This window comes from Scleropages formosus, chromosome 23 (assembly GCF_900964775.1).
Source record: "Scleropages formosus chromosome 23, fSclFor1.1, whole genome shotgun sequence".
In the NCBI taxonomy this organism is placed as follows: Eukaryota; Metazoa; Chordata; class Actinopteri; order Osteoglossiformes; family Osteoglossidae; genus Scleropages; species Scleropages formosus.
The window spans coordinates 11,981,871-12,002,499 of NC_041828.1; the positions used below are offsets into that span (position 1 = coordinate 11,981,871).

A 20,629-nucleotide genomic window follows, 5' to 3' on the forward strand; every position below is an offset into this window, starting at 1 on the left:
TCTTAGGCACAGTGAGCTCTGAAAATCAAACTGACCATCTCTGCTTCTCTGGAAGGGCAAGAGCCAGGGGCTTTCAACAGGTATCATGTTTATCAAAAGACCAGGGAAGGGGGCAAATTATAAAATAAATGCTTAAACAATCAGAGTAAAAAAAAAAAAAAAAAAAAAAATCTGGAAAACATGAGGAAAACCTGTTTTGTTACAATAAAAGGGGCTGTCAGAGAACAAGGGTCCGTCGTCCATCGGTGCTATTCATTACAAAATATATGCTCTCCAAAAAATGTTTTTTTTTTTCTTTTTTTTTTTGTCAGTAGTGTGGGTGTGTGTGGGCGCAAGACTGCTGCAGCGCGTGAGCTTCTGCCGAGGCGTCCCAGCTCCTGCGGTCATCATCATTGGCAACGTGTTGACGGGGCGGGCCGAAGCCCTGTGCGGGGGGCAGGGGTGCGCTGCGCATGGAAGACCAAGCCGTGGGAACCCCCTTCTGCCCTGCCCTGCCCTGCTCCGCCCCTTGGTCAGCCGGGGCGCTCCCCGTGGAGCTCGGAGGCGAGGGTGCCAGGCCTGCTAAAGCCTCTCGATGTCCCTGTACTTCTTGCGCAGGATGGAGACCTGGTCCTTGAACAGAACTGGGTCCAATCTCATCTGTGAGTGGACCAGAGGCATGGTGCCAAACCAGCTGGCAAATTTGTTCATACAGGTCTGGCGCTGAGCAAAGTGGTCCGGGTCGGCCCAGCGCGAGGCCCTGGAGGACTGCGGGGATGAAGCAAGGGTGAATTAAAGCTGAGAATGGAAACGATTTATGATTAAAACTTTTCATTAAACACTTTATCGTCATTCAGTTTACCATAAATAATAATGCATTACATTATATGTGCTATTTGTTATCAGAAGCACATACCTGTCCCATCATAGTCTCCTTGTACTGTTTCTTCTGCGTGACCTTAATGGGGGGCAACTTGGTGACAGCAGACACCAGGAAGTTCATGAGGATGTCCTCGCAGTTGGCCAGCTGGTCCACCATATTCTTCAGGCTGGCTGGCAGGTAATTGGTATACAAGTAGTGGTAATATCTGTGCAGAAGGAAGCCGGGGTCAGAGAGGGCAGCTCGTGCGCTGGTTCACGACAGCAACAAACCCTCCGTTCATGAACGTGGCATCATTCGCCCACCTGTGGTAAATAGCAGCTCCAGTTAGCACCATGGAGTAGTCATTGGTCCACTTGGAGGTGTAGCCCCAGCGCTCTTTGTTGCTGTCCCAGAAGTGACTCCGTGCTGGGTATCCCACTATCCTCTCTGGAAAGCTCTGCCAAACAGTGAAGGCAAAATCCACCTGGCAAAGAAAAAACAACCAAAAAAAGTGTATTAGTGGTAAAGCACTAAAAATGACTCGATCTATTATAAATGGTTTTGCATTTTTCAGGATACTAACATGTTCCAGTATATTTATCCATTTCCTAAACAGAACAGAAGTGTGGGGCCACCTTAATTCAACTCCTTTCCATGCTGTTTATAGCTTCTATCAGATATTCCTGAGTGGTGGTCATCAGTAACAAGATGAATGTTACATGTGTTTTTAAGATAAACTAGCGAGTCAACAACAGTCCAAATTAAATGATTTGTGGAGAATGTTTAGTCATTTTCCAGTTTGTCTCAGTGCACTTTGAAATTAATTGGTTAATATTATGGTTAGTTAAAAAGCATTTTCTCCCGATTCTAACAATTTCCTAGGTTCATACAGAACTTAACCTTTGAATAAATTAAGTGATGTCTTTATTAACCTTTTATTGACTGACTTTAAAAACTTAAAATCCCAGTTAAAACCAAGCCTCTCTTTCCAGCTGTGTTCCTACGCTGGGAAACTGGTGTACAAACAATCTTATACTTTGGGCCCAGAATAGGGCGAATATACCAGAAGTTTAAACTAACTACAATTCTGGTGACTTCTGAAGTCATTTGATTAGGGATGATCTGCAGGAAGGGGGTGTGGTGGCACAGCGGGTTTGGCCTATGCCTGCTCTCTGATGGGTCTGGGGTTCGAGTCCTGCTTGGGGTGCCTTGTGACAGACTGGCATTCTGCCCTGGGTGTGTCCCCTCCCCCTCCAACCTTGCTCCCTGTGTTGCTGGGTTAGGCTCCGGTTTGCCACAACCCCCGCTTGGAACAAGTGGTTTCAGACTGTGCGTGTGATCTGCAGAATGTGTGCGATCTGCAGAATGTGTGCAATCAGAGCTGTTTGTCTCACTTAGAGTGTTATACCAAAAAGGAGAGGGAATTTGATCTGTCAAGGGAGCCCATCGAGAACCAGCTCTTAAATCATGGTTTAAAAAAGAAAAAAAACACTTTCAGAGGAGCCCAAATCCATGAAGTGTTTTCTCCCCACCACAGAGCCTCTACAAGGACGTGTGTAGGGCAGGCCAGCTGCGCAACGGCCCCCTCTCGCTTATCTGCGGAGAGCAGCAGCGGGGAGGCATTGTCACTCTCTTACTCATAGGACCGACGGGTTAGGGGCCGACTCGCTCGGTGCACCTCGTCTCCGTTTTCATTGAATCCGTCATCAAACCACCATGGCACCGTTTCTAAGCCCACAAAACATCAGCCTTGGCCACCACTAATATTTAAATCCTTTGTCACAACAATAGTAAAGCTATGTTGGGAGTCTAAACAGACAACAAACACTTTTACTGTTCATCGTGACGGATGCGTGAAGGTGAGTCTGACAGCTACAGGGGTGTGAACAGGATGTGTCAGGTGACTGTCGGCCAACGTGTCCGACATGCTGTCACAAGGTCACAGGCTTTGCTGAACCGCTGGGCTCTCAGTCGGCGGTGAACGCCGGGTCAAGGCGGACGTCTGGAACAGGATGGCCGAATTGTGCAATCAAGAGGAGCCGGCAGGCGAGCGGAAATCGAGGCGGTATCCCACCCGCCGGTCGCTGCCATACCAGATGAGTTGGGGCAGGGGGCCGGTTGCCAACGGTTACGCCATGGTTTGTGGAGTGCGGCTGCTGCTGAACTCGTGAACCGGACACAGACCCAGAGGGTGAGTCGTGTGGCCGTGAGCCGCTCCCAAGTCCCGCCACCTCCTGCGGTCAAACCGCTTGAGCCTCAAACGGATGAGCCTTCAAACCATGTGCAAAATGGATGAAAGAAACGATGTCTGAACAAGAGAAGCCTTTCAGCAGACAGGACACAATACGTATGGTACCTGTGCTACCACTGTAATCCCCTCTTTTTGTGCCTTTCACATGCCACTTCAGCCAGTTAAACTAACCGGGTACAGTATATTATCCTGTTAGTATTTCTTGTTTAGCCAGTGCTTAATCCACAGTTTGTGCCGTTTACATATGCTAATATTTCAATTGGGCAACCAAGGTAACACCCGTTTCCAATGGTAAAACAGTGGAGATGACGGAATTTGAACTAGACTGAGCAATTACTCGAAGTCTACACCCTGAACCGCTATACTACCTGTCCAATGGCTCCCACCTCCATCGGTACCGTAACAAGCAATTTTAAATTAAAATTTCTTCTTAATATTGAAATAAGCTTCATTTTCTAGATACCTTATTAGTTACATCTTTTGAAAAAGACACTGTGAAATGAGCTCACACTGAAATGAGCCAATTTGTTCTCTTCTGCATGTATTACAAAACTCTCCTTATATCCTGCACATTTCGTCAAACCAAAGGCATTTCCAATTTTTAAACATAGTAATCATGCAAATGAAAGTAGTATGTGATTAATATGTATTCTTTAACAAGCTCAAAAAATGAACAGACTCCAGATTTATAAAGGATCCTTTAAAGACTTGATAAAGAAAAATACAGCTTTGATTCTGACTGGCTGACTTTAATAACAGTATTATTAATTCATCCTTTTAATACTGAGCACTGTGATGCTAAGAAATTGTGATGTTTTACAGTATGCCTGGACCTTTGTTGTCCATTCGAACCCTGAGACAACGGGCCACCAGAAACCGAGCGCACGGCCCTAGGCTGACAAGAGTCCATACAGTGGACCACAACTGCCAGCCCCAAACAGTGAATGAGTCCCGACCAGTAACACATCATCAGATTTTCACAAGAAACTGCCCATCTGAAGAAACAGAAAAATAATTCTCCCGAAAGTTAATTCAATAGCCAATTAATTAACACCCCAATATATACTGCAGCTGGCCAAGTCAAATTAAGAGGAATTCAACCCTCAGAAGGGAACAGAGCTTTAAAGAAATAACCTGAAAGTGTTTTTTTTGTCCCTCCCCAAAGTTTCACCCCATTTCATCATTCCAGAAGTGGCTCAACTGAGTGTGAAGATCAATCTACCGGTTCCTGGCAGGTCCCTGGGGGCCACTTGCTCTCCTCCTGGGTGGAAATTTGGCTGCTGGGTCCACCACAACCTACGGCTCACCACCGGTGGTCTGTGAGCAGCAGCTGATGCGTTCTCCACCCAGTGTGCCCGGACGCACAGGCACGAGTTTGCTTACCCTTTACCTGGGTACACGCGTGAAGGTAACAACTCCTTCATTCCACAGGTGTTTCACGGATCCCTCGCTATCCAGAGGTGCGAAGGGGCCATAAGCATGTGTGCAGATATGGCTAAGCGTGCCCACCAAGGTGTGTCCCTGAACGGGAGCGAGTGTGCCAGTGTGTGTGTGTGTGACAGAAAAATCAATAAAGAAAAAAAAAAAAAAAAAGGCTTTTGGAATGTGGAATCCAGGAGAGCTCAGTGAGAAGAGCCTTTAATCATGAGCACCGAGATATCTGGGAAAAATTCCTACGCTCAGATGAGTCTAACTGAGCAGTGGAAGCTCCCTCTCGACACACTGAACACCACCACGGATGAAACTGAGATGGATGAACAAGTGCAGGTTCTCTCCGTGAGCCTCACTAAGTCCTGCAGCTCCAAAAATATAACAATTCTTCTCTATATCCTCACTCGGATTAGCATGGGCACTTGGGGGGAGGGGGGGGGAGGGATGCTCAGCTGACACACACACACACACACACACACACACACACACACACACACACACACACACACACACACACAACCTATTTTGATTTTTAACAACACGGCACGACAAAGCCCCACCACTTCATAGACATCAACATACACAGCTAAACACTCAGATGAAGAGAAATGATGCTTTCAATCTCATAATTGAATAATTTATATATTTTCTTTTAAATGATAAAAGGTGTTTGAAATGCAAAGCCTATTTGTTCCCTGAATATATCACCACTGTTTTTGTAGAAATTAATCTGCAAAGATAGAGGTACACATGATGAAGTTGTAAAATGAAACGTAATTAAGCCCGAGGAAAGAAAAGAAGCGGATACAGTCCTCTGGTCTTGGACAGAGGCATGCTGCACTATGAGCACATGCACTGGCCTGTCACCATCACACAGGGGAACATGTTGAGTTCTGCTGGCAGTCACCTCAGTGGTGGAGAGCACCGTGTCCTCGTCCAGACTCAGGACAGCGTCCGTGGTGATGGTCTCATAGGGCTGGAAGCGGCTGCTCATCACCTACAAAGGGCAGCACAGAGAACTCTGTCCTTAAACGGCAAGAAAACACGTATATTCATTGAACAATTTTCTCGTTTTTCTTTTAAAAAGCAAAATGGATTTCTTTTTTTTGAATTTCTGTTTATTACAATGAAACACTGACACTCATTTCTTTAACAGTGCTCGGGTAAGCCTCGCTGCATTAGACAAAGACAAAAAGCCATGATGCGATGAACCACCATGATGTTCAGTATCACACTAAGTTCACAAATATTCAGTTCATTCCGTGTTCAAACCAAGGCAAAAAACACAGCCGCACCCAATATCGACAGCAGTATCTGATGAAGTGGGAGATCTGACTGCTGAAATAAGGGGGACAAGATGGCAAATGTTCCATTTCTGCAGCGCTGAACATGGCATGATGCTGGCAGGGCAGAACATCAGCTTATTGATATGCAGAGGAATATCAACAAGCTTTCTGCATGAAAAGTGCACTTATCTTCGCTTTATATCCTCAAGGAGATAACAGGAACTCCTACGCAAACACACACGCACCCGGCTTCCCCAGCACCTTCCACAGGGAGATGCTCAGCTGTGAAGGTCAACCTATTTCCAGTATTTCGCTCTTTTTAAGGATTCCAGTTATATAAACAATGTGGCATAAAACTGGCATTTAAAATGTCAAAAAAAAAACATACCCAAGTGGTCAGGGTTTATTTGATCTTTTTTCCTTGTTCGGGAAAATCAATGCTAAGAACAACGAACAAGCGTAAGCTCCTGAGTTGTGGCCTGGAGAGTTCAGAGAAAGGGACATGATGGGAAGCACCACTAGTCTCCATGAGCACCCTCAGTTGCTGCTGCTCTTTCTCTTGCTCCTCCTTTTTTCCAAGCAAACGTTCAGTTTTATCAATTTAAACAGCTGTATAACGGAACACTGGAAGCTGACTATGTGAGCAGTGTCCTTGACTAACTAGCAAAGCTTCAGGTAAGAAATCTGTGTGCTCAACACCGACTCTCCCTCGCAATTCTAGCAATGTGGCAACAGGAAGAACAACCTGTGGAGAAAAGGAAAAGACCAGAAACGTTACTCCATTTCCCCCCACAAGTCATGTGACTTATGTTGATCTGAGGGAGGCTGGCAACTCCTGCTGGAGGCAGCTCAGCAGAGAGCAGTACAGAAAAACCTTTGGGACAAGAGATCCCCCTTCTGACACCACAAATCCCCAGAGCTACAACAGAGATGGCCTGCATGACATCCCCTACCCCCTGCAGGAAAGAAATGCTGAAACACGGTGTGGTAAGGTGATGCAAGAATCGTGCAGAACCCAACATGTCTGTCCACGGAATGAGCGGCCATCCATAATTCATGAATATTTGCATAAAGCAGGTGGGAACACCAAAAGGTATTAAGAGTGAAGAATTCATGAGAAAGCCTTTCAACTGTGACAAGTAAATCGCTTTGGAGAAAAGCGTCTGCTAAATAAATAAATGCAACTCAATGCTGTTATAAAAATAAAAAAAAAATAAACCACCACAGTTAGAGATCTAAGTCACAGCATTCCGGCAATTTCTCAATATAACACACCAGGTGGGACCGAGCCTGGACAGAGACCCTTCCCCTACTTTTTTCCTCCGCACACACTTCCTTTGAATAAGAGGTGGCTTTTCTCCCATTACATCACAGATCGTTTGTAAAGTAAGAGGTGAGACACAGACCTGGGGTCAAGTCGTGCTATGTATCTGGAATAGTGAGTGGTGGGATTCCGTGACCGAAGGAACGTACGCTCCGCGTGCATGAGCTGTAACTTTTACAAACTGGGAACCATTCCCACCCTCACAAGATTGGTTTGCAGGGGTTCTTTTTCTGTGGAATCCAGCACACAACAGAGTGGATCAGAATGGCGGCGCGTGCAGCTCAGAACATATGTAGGCTGCCAACCTAAACGCCAGAGGAGCAGACGAACTCGGAGAAGCCGTAATTGGAAAAACCCCAGGCTGGTCAGCAAGCCCAGCACCACATAGTCGGAGCAAGACTCTCACACCACAAGATAAACACTCAGGGCTGTGGGCCGGAGAATGGAGCAAAACACAAGCGCTGGCACAAACCACTGCCGTCCGAGTGACGGAGAGCTCCGAGGAACAATAGACTAACCCCCCCCGCTCGACACAATGTACTTCAACAGGGCAGAACGTGGTACTGGTGACTCCAGAAAAAAGCCTCCGGTTTCGCAGCAATGCGAACTAACCTTGTTCTCCCCTTCAATGACAATGACGGGCACTGAGGTGGCAGGCCAGCGGTGCTTGGCAGGGAGGGGCTTGTCACAATTCCACAGGATGATGATCTGAGGGAGAGGAAGACAGTCAGACTTGGAAACACACACACACACACACACACACACACACACAAAACCCTGAGAGCCCTTGTGTAAAATACTACACTGTTCACACACCTTCCACATTCATTACAAGAGCTGACAGCGTTTGAAAATAGTTATAACCATAATAAAATGTTAAAAGGCACAGGCCAGAGGTCAAACAATGAGCGCTGCCAATTTGAATATAAACACCAACGCATTTTTATTTCAAAATTCAAAATTATGGTAATACGGGTATGATTAAATCAGACAAATTCACCATCACCAACTAAACATGATCATAAAAGCTAATAGAAGTTAATTGCTTATTAAAGTCGAGCCTTTAACCTCTTCATTTTGATAATGATGAAAGCACCGTTAGATACCGTAATGTAACCTTTCGCTGACTGCACTGATTGTACCCACAAGCACAGTAAAAGATACTGCAGCCGACTGATGGATGTTGATGGATATCTGACAGACATACTATTATCCATCCATCCTTCCATCCATAATGCAGGGTTATGGTAATCCAGAGCCTATCCTAGAAGCATAGGGTATGAGGCAGGGTACATGTTGGATGAAACACCAGTAGTTTGCAGGGCAATCCCTCACACGCACACACACACACACACACACACACACAGCTGGCAATTTAGAGTTACCATTTCACTTGAAACACACGCCTTTTGACTGTGGGGAAGACAGGAACACCTGAAGAAAAATCACATGAACACAGGGAAGGATGTGCAAACACTGCAGGAGGGCTGCAGCACCATCAAGCTGCCCCTTCGCAAATCATCATTATCGTTCTTTATTGGGCCGACACCTTTGTCCGAGGAACTCTTAGGTGTCCACTTAAGGCTCAACTGAAGCTGGAGAAAAAGGGCCCGGTCCACAGAGCCTTTAAGGCCCCATGTCCGTTACACGTGAGATTTTTGAGGCGAAGGGAGAATCAAAGTTGGGGACATTTTTGCAGGCTTGATTTCGGACTTCAACGTAAGGCCAGCCTCAGAGCTGAAACGGTGCTGCTGTCAATACTGTCTATGGAGTTACTCCAAGTGCACACGTTGGTCAGATGCCTGCTCTCCCTGCTTTTAGCTACTCTGGCCACCTCTTTCAGCTTTTGTCTGTGCTGTAATGTTTCCTTTGGCAATAAAGAAGCCTGAAGAGCGGTCGCTGCGTTTCGTTGCAGAGACGTGGACGGGAAAGCGGGACGAGCATCTAGAGCTGACCGTTCTTTTATTCATCCTTCGCTGCCATGTTTCCCTATTTGATTTTTTTTTTTTTTTTTTTTTTAGAGCCCTTCCTGTTTGACAGAATGGTGTGGAATTTAACTGGAGCCCATAATACTCGCTTCTCCATCAGACATGTCTCCATGCTATTTATTGGAGCCACTCAAGCATTAGCTGTCAATCCTCAGTCTTTAAACATCACAATGTTTACCCGTCCCAGACTCATTTAAGCGCTAACACACAGGCAATTGCGTACATCTTTAGTCTCCAACCGACTTCATCGATACGGCCTGTGGGTTGACAGCTGACAGCTTTAAACACAGTTCTACATAATTAAAAGCAGAACACGAAAACAGTAAGTGTCGTATCGGCACAGTCTTTGAAGGAGCTGACCTTCTTACATATGGGCTGCCTTCACAAGCCTTTTCTGGTTCCCATTGTCCACGCATTCAATAGGTTTCTTTAAAAAAGCCTTTTACGTTTCTTTTCAAAAGGAGACAACTCTTGACGGGACTTCAGTGACAGAACCTGACATCCTGTCTGATGTTTCATTTGAGGTTTCTAAGCACTCCTATTTAGAAACCCTCCACCTCCCTTTGCCACATGTCTCATTTTGCACAAGGCTTCCCACTGCCCAACTGATATCTCTCTCTCTCTCAATCTCATACACACACAAACACAGCACTGATCTTACCTGGGCACAGTGATGAGATTTAGCAACAGCTGTCAAGAGCTTGAGAATAGGCTGGGACTGCGAAACCAGAGGGGTCACGGCGTGGATGACTGCCGTGAACTTGGGGTACGGCTTGACACCTGGGAAAATGGCCCAATACAACACGCTTTGCTCAAAAACTCTCAGTGTGGAGTCGCTTTCAGTGTCAGAATCGATAACATTTAACACACCCACCTACTCATCCCTCACTTCCACGGGATACCCTCTGGTTATGCTTGTATTAAAGAGCTCATTGCAGTGCCCTGTTTGACTCAGGTGTTTGTGTGGTCTTCAGATGGTCAAAATTAGAGCACTCTTCTAACTATCCTGTAACTGATGCCTCCCATGACACCAATGAAGTAGTCATTTTTCCGCAAGTCGCCGAATGACTACCTGGCTTTTTATTCACAAAAGGATGTCCAACATTTACAGATTATGTGTCACAGGTCACCTGCTGAACACTATTATTAGTCATTATTTAGCAGACTCTTCTTTCTCATATACTAAGCCGCTTATAAATTTGCACATTTATACAGCTGCCTAATTTTCACTGGAGAAATTCGGGGTAAGTACTATGATCAAGGGACATCAGGACAACGTGAATCCAGGTCCTCAAGCCCAAGGTGATGGCTCTAATCACTACAACACCTGCTACCATCAGTTTTAAGATGTGGCTGAAGAGCACTTACACATTTAACGATTACCTTGACAGGGAATATGCAAACCTTTCCTTTTACAGCTCTCGGTTTAGGGTACCTACACCTCAACCAACGCCAAAGGCTAAACACTGAAACTAAAGCTTTCATTGCCTAGGCGGGCAATCTTGCCATGCTTACCCAGCTGGGCGTAGTAGAAGGGGAAGTCACCCAGGTAGACGGAGTACTGAGGCATGGCGAAGAGACCCCCGGGGTGGCTGTTCCACATGAGGCTGCTGCGGGACGTGTGCTGGAACACCCTGTCCTGGATAATCTGTCAGGGTAAGAGGCTGGCGTCAGTCAGCATCTCAAAGCCAGCAGTTAAAAAAGGCAGCTTGCCTTTGTAAGCCACTGGACTGTTGCAGGATTTCCTTTTCTTTCGGTTTTTTTTTTTCTTAATATGCGAGATGGTGAACATATTGTCAGCTTGGCAAGTGATCACAAAAAGCCCAAGCTGGAGAGTTTGTTGTGCTCAGATGCTGTTGGATGAACGTTTGAAGGTTTTCCCAGCACCTTTAGGAACGTTTTGTTAAAAAATGTGCCCAGAGCACCGCAGACAGCAATGTCCCAGTTCACAGGTTTCCTTTCAGGCCTCGGGGCAGTCAATAAGCGCCTTCTTCAGCTCAGCAGATTAACTCGCAATCCTTTCTGCCCTTAATAAAAAGTGCTTTCCACCTTCAAAAAAAAAAAAAAAATGTAATCTCAAGACCGAGGCGAAGGGCTATTTTTCTTTCCTCACTAAAGGGTTTCTTGCCTGCCGACTGGAAGGCTACATGATGAAGCATTCAATTTGGAGCCCAAACCATCAACATCACTGAAGCAGGTGTAAAAGAGGGGGGAGGAGCCAGCTCGTCCTTCCCGAAGTGCTCCGATTAGTGAAACGCGTCGCATTACAGCGATCGCGGGCTGCCGAGGACCTGACGGCCGGCCGCAGGAACCCTGGCAAATGAACAGGTAGGAGACGACACCAGCGCAACGTATCGTTGCCACTCGCGCTGCCTGAGATTGAGAAGATTACATCTGCTTAGAGAGACATCTCCATATCCGCCATCATTCGTAATGAAATGCACGAGAGCACTTCATGAATAAAACATGAGGCTATGGAGGTGACATCATTTACATATGTTAGAGCAGCCCTGTCTACAGGGAAGTGACTTCGGTTTGTTTGTTTACCGCTGCGGGGTTTCTTTCCCCCTCCCTTCCTCTGGTAACACTTCCAGAAACGCAAGTGTGAACGAGGTGGTGTGGCACAGCCATTTGCCGGGGCACGTGACTCAGCAGGGCCAGGGTAAGGCCCCGCGGCGATCGGGTCGGTGGCGGTCCCTCCACTGTGCGTTCGGAGAAAAAAAAATATATAAATAAAATCGCTGCTCTACAAACAAATCACAGAAAAGCCGACTGGGGCCCTGAGTAATTCCACTTGTGGTGGCAAATCAAAAGACAGCCTCTTAAGAGCTTTTCTGGAAACAATGCCAATTAGCAAAGAAAGAACCAAACTAAGCAATAAATTACCCAATTTAAAACAAATGTCTTAATACAGCACAGCTTCAAAACTTAAACAACGGTTAATAATTTATATGAATTCGCTTTGAAACGCAAAGCGAAGCCGAGCAACGATCTGTTTTTAATTTGGTCGCAATAGAAGCGCAGTGCTGATTTTAATCAACGCACCCGCCGTTCTGACTCACGCAGGGACCGGTGCGGCGGACCTCTTTGTGCTGATGGGGTAGAAGAAACTTGAGTTCAAAGTTTAAAAGTTCATTAAAAAGCCGACGCGGCAAACGTGGCCACGCTCCCCCCGGCTGCGGCTCCGCCTGGGTGTTTAAGAGGCCCCTCAGGTGTGTTTGCGGCAGCAGCAGTCTGGTTTCTAATTAAGATTCCTTTGCTCAACCCGATACGGACACCTGCCCCGGCTGCGATAACCATCCGGAGGCGCGGGGACAACGCGAGTATCACGTTACGCCCTCACAGCGCGGCCCCGCGTAGCCGTAAATCAGAACCTCCGGGCAGACCTTCGGCCCCTTCCCCGCCTCGGCCCCCGGTAACCGGACCCGGGCCCGCGGCGCCGCTCATTCACAAACGCGGAGGAATTTACGGCTCCTCCACGCTAAGCGGAAATGTTTGACCTGTTGTAAGGCGCACACCACCACGCTTCTAATTCGCACATTCCAGAGAATCAAATGCCGCCATTCCCTGAAATGATCAAAGGTCATCCATTATTTAAGGGCAGGGAAAACGGACGGGCCATTTGGAGGACCTGATTTAGATGCTGCCGAAAAAAGCAGCGCGTGCCAAGACGATCACTCACCTCGAGGGTAGTCAATACAATCTTCTCCACAGAGGAAAAGTAGGCCTCCCACAGGAACTGCGTTTGCTGTCTAAGTGCTAAGATTTTGTCCTGATGAATGGAGCGCACCGTGGATGGGATCTGGGAGGACAAGAGAGGAGTGATAATCGAGCCGCCCACTGAATCCCAGACACAGTCGCCAGCCGTCAGAAACTCAGCGGTCAACAAAGGACACGTGGGATTCGGTTGCGTAGGCGGTACCGCTGAACCGGGGACCAGCCGACAGCGCTACTCGCGGTGACTACGCTGACTCTACATGGCAAGTTCTCAGCTTTCAAACGTGACCGTTTATAAGTCAAACTGTACTCTATTTGTAAATGTGTAAAATTAGGCTGAAGAGCAGTAGTAATTACAACTAGTCAGCAATAATAAGATTTGACAGCAGAGGTGATGTAGAATTCTTTCACCTTGTTAAAGCGACTGCCTACACTTTCCATACGGACTGCGTGCGTTTCGGCATTAGCTCTATCAGAGCGCGGTGCGCTTACTGCGTTGTCTTAGGAAGCACGAAAGGGGATGGCACTAGACGATGTTTCTAATCCCGCTGTACGCTGCTAGGGTTACAGGAGTCACGCAGCGCGCACAGCTGACTGCGGTCAGGCCCGCTTCCCAGCACTGCGCTCAAATCCTCTGGTCGACACCTTCTTGCACGCAACTTCTGACGCCGAATCGGTGGGTCCCCAAAACGGAGAGGGTGCGACTCGGCGACGGGTTGGAGTAGCGGTCAGCGGAATAAACAGCACTCTATTGTGTATGCTGTCGTGTGCGTCTTTTGTGTTTTATATAACCCTCACGTTCCCTCAGGTACCGGGGCGGATGTGACTAAGAGGTCGGGCTCTTGGCAGGACTGTTCTTCATTGTCTCCTCCTGAGCGGGAGAACAGAAGCGGCACCGTCGGCCCGGTCCAGATCCCTCAGGCCGCGAAAGGTGGACCGCGGTTTATTTTTAGAGGAGGAAGCGGTTGTTCCCCTCAGCAGGAAGGCTGCCAGCGCACAGCCCCGGTGCCGTTTTTCAGGAGTCGGTCCTGCCGGCTGAGCTTATTAAAACATCCACACGCTCATTCAGACGGGAAAGCGGAGACCGAAACACAACACTCCGTTTCCCAGAAGGGGTGACAGGGCACTTTGCCAGAGGCATTGGGGGGGGTGATCTAGAGCCACCTCCCACAATGCCCTCAGAGACCGCCTCTGCAGCTTAGAGACGGCCTTTATTTGCCACAATAACAACAGTAAAAACAATTTAACATAACCATCATTATGAGGTCAATTTATTAAAATGCTGTCAGTATTATGATGATCATGGCAATGAGAAGCAGCAGCAGCGAACCATCGCACACTTGTAGGGAAGGTTCACGTGAGCTCTGGCGGTGTGGAGGAGAGGGTTCGAGGGACCCGCACAGAGAGAGAGCAAGCCCTGTCCTGTCCCCGCGTACCTGCAGCAGCAGGCGCTCGTCCCCGATGACCGCCGCCGTGTTCCAGTTGATGACCTCAGAGAAGGGGAGCTCCCAGCCGTTGCTCAGCATCACGGGCACGCAGGCGGCCTGGGAGAGAAGACAGACGCAAAAAGACACACGCGTCAGGTACCTGGCACAACTGCGAAGGTAGACGGCGTGAAGGTGGAGCAGCGTCCCAGCAGGCGGGAGATCGAGGACCGAGGAGCGGAATGCAGTGTGGAGCTGCATCTTTCCTCCAGGGGTACGTTTGCTGCTGACTTTGGCGGTGTGCTGTGATCCTGAGCTTTTCCTCTCCGAGGACGACTCTCCGTTGCCTGCGCACGGCTGCGGATGAGCGCGTGTTCTACAGGCCCGTCCGCATGACTGTGCGTGTGAGACTGAGTACAGGCTGCGGTCCACAGGAGGTTCAGATTAGGTACCATACCTGCAGGAGTCACTTCAGATCAGAAGGATGGGGCCTCAATGGCTGTGATCACCCCCAGGGTGGGGCTCCAGCTGCCCTTCCTGAGAGGCAACACATGAGCCTGTGGACCTGCACCCCTAACCTACCACAGCTTCCACTCAAACATGCCTCTCTCCCTCAAGCCCAAACACGCCAAACGTTAAAAAGCAACAGCGTGACTGGAAAAGACCGCAGGTGGGTCTTCGTCTTCATAGCGTCTCCGCCGGGGATCACTGTTGGATTTCCCAAGGTTCACCTGAGGCCTGTTTCACGTCGTGGAAACTGGGCAGAAGGATTGACCTTCCACCCATGAGCCCTGAAAGCTCAGCTTCTAAGCAGTGACTTCACAAGTTGCACTAAGTGTGCGTGTATAAGATGGAGTTGAGTCGCAATGAGAGTGTGATCTCATCGAGAGCTCTGCTGGTGGCCAGGTGTGTAATAGGTCACACCTCACACCTCAGTGGGAGGGCGAAGGCAACATTTCTATTCTGGACTGAGTTAGTCATCGAACACATTTGTGACGCCCATCAGGGGGAATTAATCAAGTAAATGACGCTGCCATACAACACAGTTTTGACACATATGTCAGTTTGCATCCATTCAGAGGAGAGCGAGTGACTCAGGCCACTAGGCATTCAAGTCGCCACACGCCAATCGTTTACAAAGCGATTTTTAAGACGCCAACCTTTGAAGGGAGAGGTTTGACAGAAGTTTGAGCACCTATTGTTCATGAGCTCTGGAAGGTTCCAGATGCACAAAGTGCCCGAGACACGTGGGCTGGATTCACCTGACAATACGGTGAAACTAGAGGTGTGCGTCAAGTACGACGGGAGAGGAACGTAACCCAGAGGAAGGACCGCACGATGTAATCCTCAATATCTCCAACGCCGACAACATGAGACCAACTTGGAACGTTATCATAGGAAGATCTGTTTTGTGTTGTTCTCACACGACAGGGGAGGGGATGGACAGACAGACACACACAATCAGTGGAAGCAGTTCTTTGTTTCCTCCTCCTGTGGTTCAGGTTGCTACTGAAACTTGGCACTGTAGATGTTCACTCTGTGTGTGTGTGTGTGTGTGTGTGTGCGCGCTTCTTCAACAGACACAGGAAAGCAAGCAACCTTTCTTTACGTGATCCTGAGGGTTATTTGTTGGAAGTGGTATAAAACGCACATCTTGCACAGCAGTGTGGAAGGAGAGGCTGCGAGCTGAAAGGTGTGTGTGTGTGTGTGTGTGTGTGTGTGTGTGTGTGTGTGTGTGTCAGAGCAGCGCTCTTACTGCAGGGGGACTTGCTCATTATTTTTCAAGAAAACATGTTAAAAAAGTGCTGTCTTCAGCAATCTGGACAGAAGACCCCCTTGGTATTACTGTAGGAAAGAGCATATTTTGCTAACAAAAAAACCATGTGAAATTCAGGTTCGATGAGAAAATAACAGAAATTTTAAGTTAAAAACGAGAGAAGTGGCAGAATTCTGTGGGTTGTGTGCGCAGAACATTTCAGATTATATAAGACGACTAAATTAATATTTAAGGCATTTCATGAGCATGGAAAATTAGGGTAAAAAGGGTTATTTGTTCTATTTGTAACTCCAAAGACATTCACTTTCTCAGTCACAATTAGGAAAGCCGTAACAGACATCCCTCGATTCATTTGCCAAACTAAGGTGGTAAAAGGGTTTCGAAAAAACCTCAGATATTCCTACAATGAAGGAAAAAATAAAACTTAAATATATTATTTTTTAATTAAATCTGAGCTACATAAAAATTAAAACAAATTAAAATAGCTAATAAAAAATATCTGCCCCAAATGAAGACCAACTGTCGACCGATTCATCACATAAACACGTAGCATTTGATGGGCAACACTCAGAAATAAGGTACAAACACTGTAAAAGTGAGCTGAACGAAGGTGGCCCCAGACTCCTGTTCTCTTTGCTTATTTTACTGCCAACTAAGCAACAAAGGTTGTGCTTGGTGCACAATAAACAGAAATTTAAGAAAATAAATAAGTGAAGAAAATGCTATTAGAAATAAATAGGCCGGAAAATGTGTCTGGAAATTTCTCACTCGGCTGTAAAAAGCAGCCTCTGTGTGTGTGTGTGTGCGTGCGTGTGTGTACGTACACGCTAATAAATTCAAAGCGGGTTGCAGCTCTCTTTCTCAAACACCATGCGGTTGCGAAAACGCACCAGTGGTACAGAGCTGTGTCGCACTCGGGGACGCCGGGGTCTCGCAGAGCGAGCGGGTGCAACGCGGCCGCCTACCTGGCACCGCGGTCGTACCGCACGCCGGCAGCAGGGACCGGACGAGGACGCGTTCGGCTCCTCTTACCTGCAGGGCCTCCAGGAAGCGGAAAGATCCCAGGCGACGACCCCGCGGCACCAGGCAGAAGGTGGAGTTGTGCAGCATTTCCCGGTAGTCGTACCTGCGACGTGAGGAAAGGGACGCGTGGGGTCAGTTCACTGAAGCAGCTCTCAACACAAAACCAGCGCTCTTTTCTCCCGCTTGGCGGAGCGGCGGCTCTTCCTACGGTCCGACGGCTCGGGCTCAACCCTCTTCTCGGTCCCCCCGCCGCTCGCCCTCTCTCCACCGAGGTGCGTCTTATTGCTCGCAAAGCCGGATGATGAGACCGGCGAAGGGAACAAGGTGCCAGGCGCCCGCCTCCCAAGCAGCACGCTCGCCATGAGCGGTACACACGGGCTCGCAGTTGAACCAATATTAGCATTTCAGAGCTGGCCTCATCTGTGAGGCACGTGCGCCGGGCCAAGAGAGATTTGAGACCATCCCGGTGCAGATGGGACCCACATGCACACGTGCTTTACCCAGAAATACACAGAGTCACGTGAACACACTACAAACGGAGGTGGAAGGCAATGACCCCCAGACAACCTGTGATCCAGAAGTCGGAGAACTACGGGTGGTCAAGATGCGTGCTGGCCCGTGCAGCGGAGTGGATCCGAACGACGCTACAGTGACACACGCCACCCAACCCTCAGTGAGCAAAAGGCTCCTCACACCTCCATCGGGGACTAGTTCACCGCGGCGCCACCTCTGAGAGGGACCGTTCCCCATGCCCATGGGGGGTAACCCAGGACAGAGTCCTCCACGAGCCACTGGCCCTCAGTCACGTTTCTTTGGCCAGTGGGACACCTTGCCAACAGCTCGAATGACGCAAGCGACCGGGGCCTCGGTGCGAGACCCTTCCTCAAGGCACGAGAGCGAGCAGCTTGGAGAGGTACAAACACACCTTGGTCATCGTCAGAGAGAAAAACGCACGGCAGCCGTTTTCACAAGCCATCACAGATGCCAAACTCCTCCCATCATCACATAAAGACAAATGCCAACGTGCAGGTCATCGTCACCCTGCATCATCACGAGACAAACACCACCAACCATCATCAGAGGTGAGGACTGATAGAAAAGGATTATATTCAGTCACCAGAAAAGTCATTCCTTCATAACCCTTGAATTGCGGGACGGAGGTTAAACAGGCCTTCAGATTCTCTCTCTCTCTTACACACACACACACACACACACACAGGTCCACCTGGCTGACTGACACTAAAGTGACCGTACGCCAGAACAGCGTGACTAAGACAGGGTACAGGGATGGACTTTGACAGAGGTGTCCCCTTCTCAGGTCAGCAGACAGTCGGCGCATTTCATTTTTATTTCAGTTAAACCGAGTTTTACCCCAAGGAGAGTACGTGCGCATTTCCAAGCGCTGCAGCAAAGATAAGGACGGTCTGGATGACGACTGGAGTCCTTCGAAAGCGTGCCAGTTGTTCCATTCAAATAGGTCTGTTCACTTAAAACTGGGAAGTCAATGATCCAAACGTATGGGTTCCGTTCACGTCGACGGGGGGAGTGCACACGGCCAAAGGTGTCTGACAAACAATTCTCAGTGACACCGAGAAACAAAACAAAAAAAAGAAAGCCGGCGTGACCTTTGCGTGTTGAGGTTCTGCGAGAAGCACGTCTAACGAGAAGCGATTCTTAGCCAAAGGTCATCATCGGAACCGTGGGTTCTGCCCGCGTGCGCCCGTCACCTCGCACACAAATGTCACTGCACAGATAAGACGAGCGCCGGGCTGCCAGCTGCCGGGAAAAGAAGGACAGCAGCGCGGTGCTCAGGCGACCCTGGGCGACCCTTGACCCCCGGCAGGGGGCGGCCGCGGTGAGACGGACCAAAGCCCTCGCGGGTGTGCCGCAGCGCCGGGACTGACGCCGACCCAAACGGGCCGTTGTGGGCTCCTCGGGCCTAGAGCGCTTCTCACATTTACCCGTTTAACTGACACTTTTCTTCACAGCACACATACCTTTATTCACATACCCTTCAGAACCTTAATTCATTTATCCGCTGCGGATTCAGTTGAGTTGAGACCCTTCCTGAACGCTGAGCAGGATTCAGCAGTTCTGAGTGAGAGAGGGAGATCCTTCCCCCCATACGAGACAGGACTGAGAACGTTGAGATGTGTTAAATGACATGCAATGATTTGTATCGCCTGGTAACTAACGCCCAAAAACATTTACGTAGCCTGGTCGCTTCCACGGCAATAATTCGCGGTACGTACCTTCATCAAGGGTACTGCAGCAGCACTGTGAATCGAACCCACAAAATTCAAGTCCCAAGGCGGCGGCGGCTCTAACCACGGGACTACCAGCTTCCCCATGCAGACCTGCGGAAGACGCCACGGCCGCGTCGCTCGTACAGGTGCGATTTATCACTTCTCCACATCTGGGTCTCGGCACAAGCGTCAGGCCACCTCGACCTCTGCAGTCGCCCCTTAGCCGTGACTCAAGCGTTGAGTAGCGCGGGCAGATGTCCAGCACCTCCCTAGTAACAGAAATCCTAAACGTAAAGAACCCGATGACCCCCCTCCCCAGTCAGCACTGGGATTAAGGAGCTGCTTGGAATTCCTCATCTGCGCCGGGCCTTGTCATCTGGAGGCCGCAGCGTGATAAATAACCAGCTGCGAGGGCCTGCGCCCTGCCCCGCTCCGCTCCGAGCGCTGACCCCGCCGCGGGGGTGGAGGGGGGGGGTGCCCAGTACTACAGCCTTTTGGCCACCCCAGGCTCCGTTGTCTAACAAGCCCGGATATAAATAATTCCATTAATTACAGCTTGTCAGGGCCGCTCCGAATACCCGTGAAACGGCAAGCTGAATCCAGACGAGAAACGCACTCCCGAAAGGCCGACCATCTCGCTTACGTGAAAAGGAATCCAAAGCAGCGAACGGAACCGCGGCGTCCGGCGCGACGGGCCCCGCGGCGGCGGTTTGTCACGGCGCGCAATGTGGGCCGGCTCATTTCCATTTCAGGAAGCGGAGAGCAACTCGCACCACCAGCCGGCTGCCGTGATGTCATGCGGCTCTTTCCCGATTCATCGCGCCACGTTGCCGCTGTAAATATCGCACACGGCACACCATGCCACCGCTACCTTCATCTGATCTTTTATGTTTAGCCTGACATTTCTGCAGCCTGAAATAAATGGGGGGGAGAGGAGCGGAGGGAGCGATGTGGAGGCAGAGTGCAGGGAAAATGACAGTAAGAGGGACAAAGAGGACGCCGGCTTCTGACAGCCAAGAGGAACCATGAATCGGCACCACGTTTTCACTCCGCTCAAGGAGCAATCAGGTAAAGGGGTGGGTGGGTGAACAGCATCCCTTCAGTTCCAGAGACGAAGAGGCGCGCCACCTCGGCCACTCGCACCCAAAGCTCAGGGGGGGGGCCTCTGAACCACATCCATCTGTCAGAACCTCCAGTGTCTCCAGATAAAAAAAGTGCTCGTATTGTAAAAGCACTTTAGATGTCAAAATGAAAGCCTTGGGCGAATGAGTGTAATCATGGAAATGACCCCAAACAGCAGCGTATTGCTGAGCACCTGCTG

General features: G+C 49.1%; 1 protein-coding gene across 1 annotated transcript in view; it reads right to left on the reverse strand.

Moving 5' to 3' along the window:
- Positions 1 to 295: 295 nt before the first annotated feature.
- Positions 296 to 20,629, reverse strand: part of ext1b (exostosin glycosyltransferase 1b) — a 76,670-nt gene continuing 56,336 nt past the window's right edge. Inside the window, exons 2-11 of the mRNA XM_029248113.1 lie at positions 17,072 to 17,165; positions 14,275 to 14,382; positions 12,804 to 12,923; positions 10,637 to 10,769; positions 9,783 to 9,901; positions 7,746 to 7,841; positions 5,431 to 5,520; positions 1,165 to 1,325; positions 896 to 1,067; positions 296 to 747 (exon numbers count right to left, since the gene is read on the reverse strand). Coding sequence (XP_029103946.1) covers positions 562 to 747; positions 896 to 1,067; positions 1,165 to 1,325; positions 5,431 to 5,520; positions 7,746 to 7,841; positions 9,783 to 9,901; positions 10,637 to 10,769; positions 12,804 to 12,923; positions 14,275 to 14,382; positions 17,072 to 17,165 — 1,279 coding nt within the window. The 3' untranslated portion in view covers positions 296 to 561. The remainder of the gene's footprint in view (positions 748 to 895; positions 1,068 to 1,164; positions 1,326 to 5,430; positions 5,521 to 7,745; positions 7,842 to 9,782; positions 9,902 to 10,636; positions 10,770 to 12,803; positions 12,924 to 14,274; positions 14,383 to 17,071; positions 17,166 to 20,629) is intronic.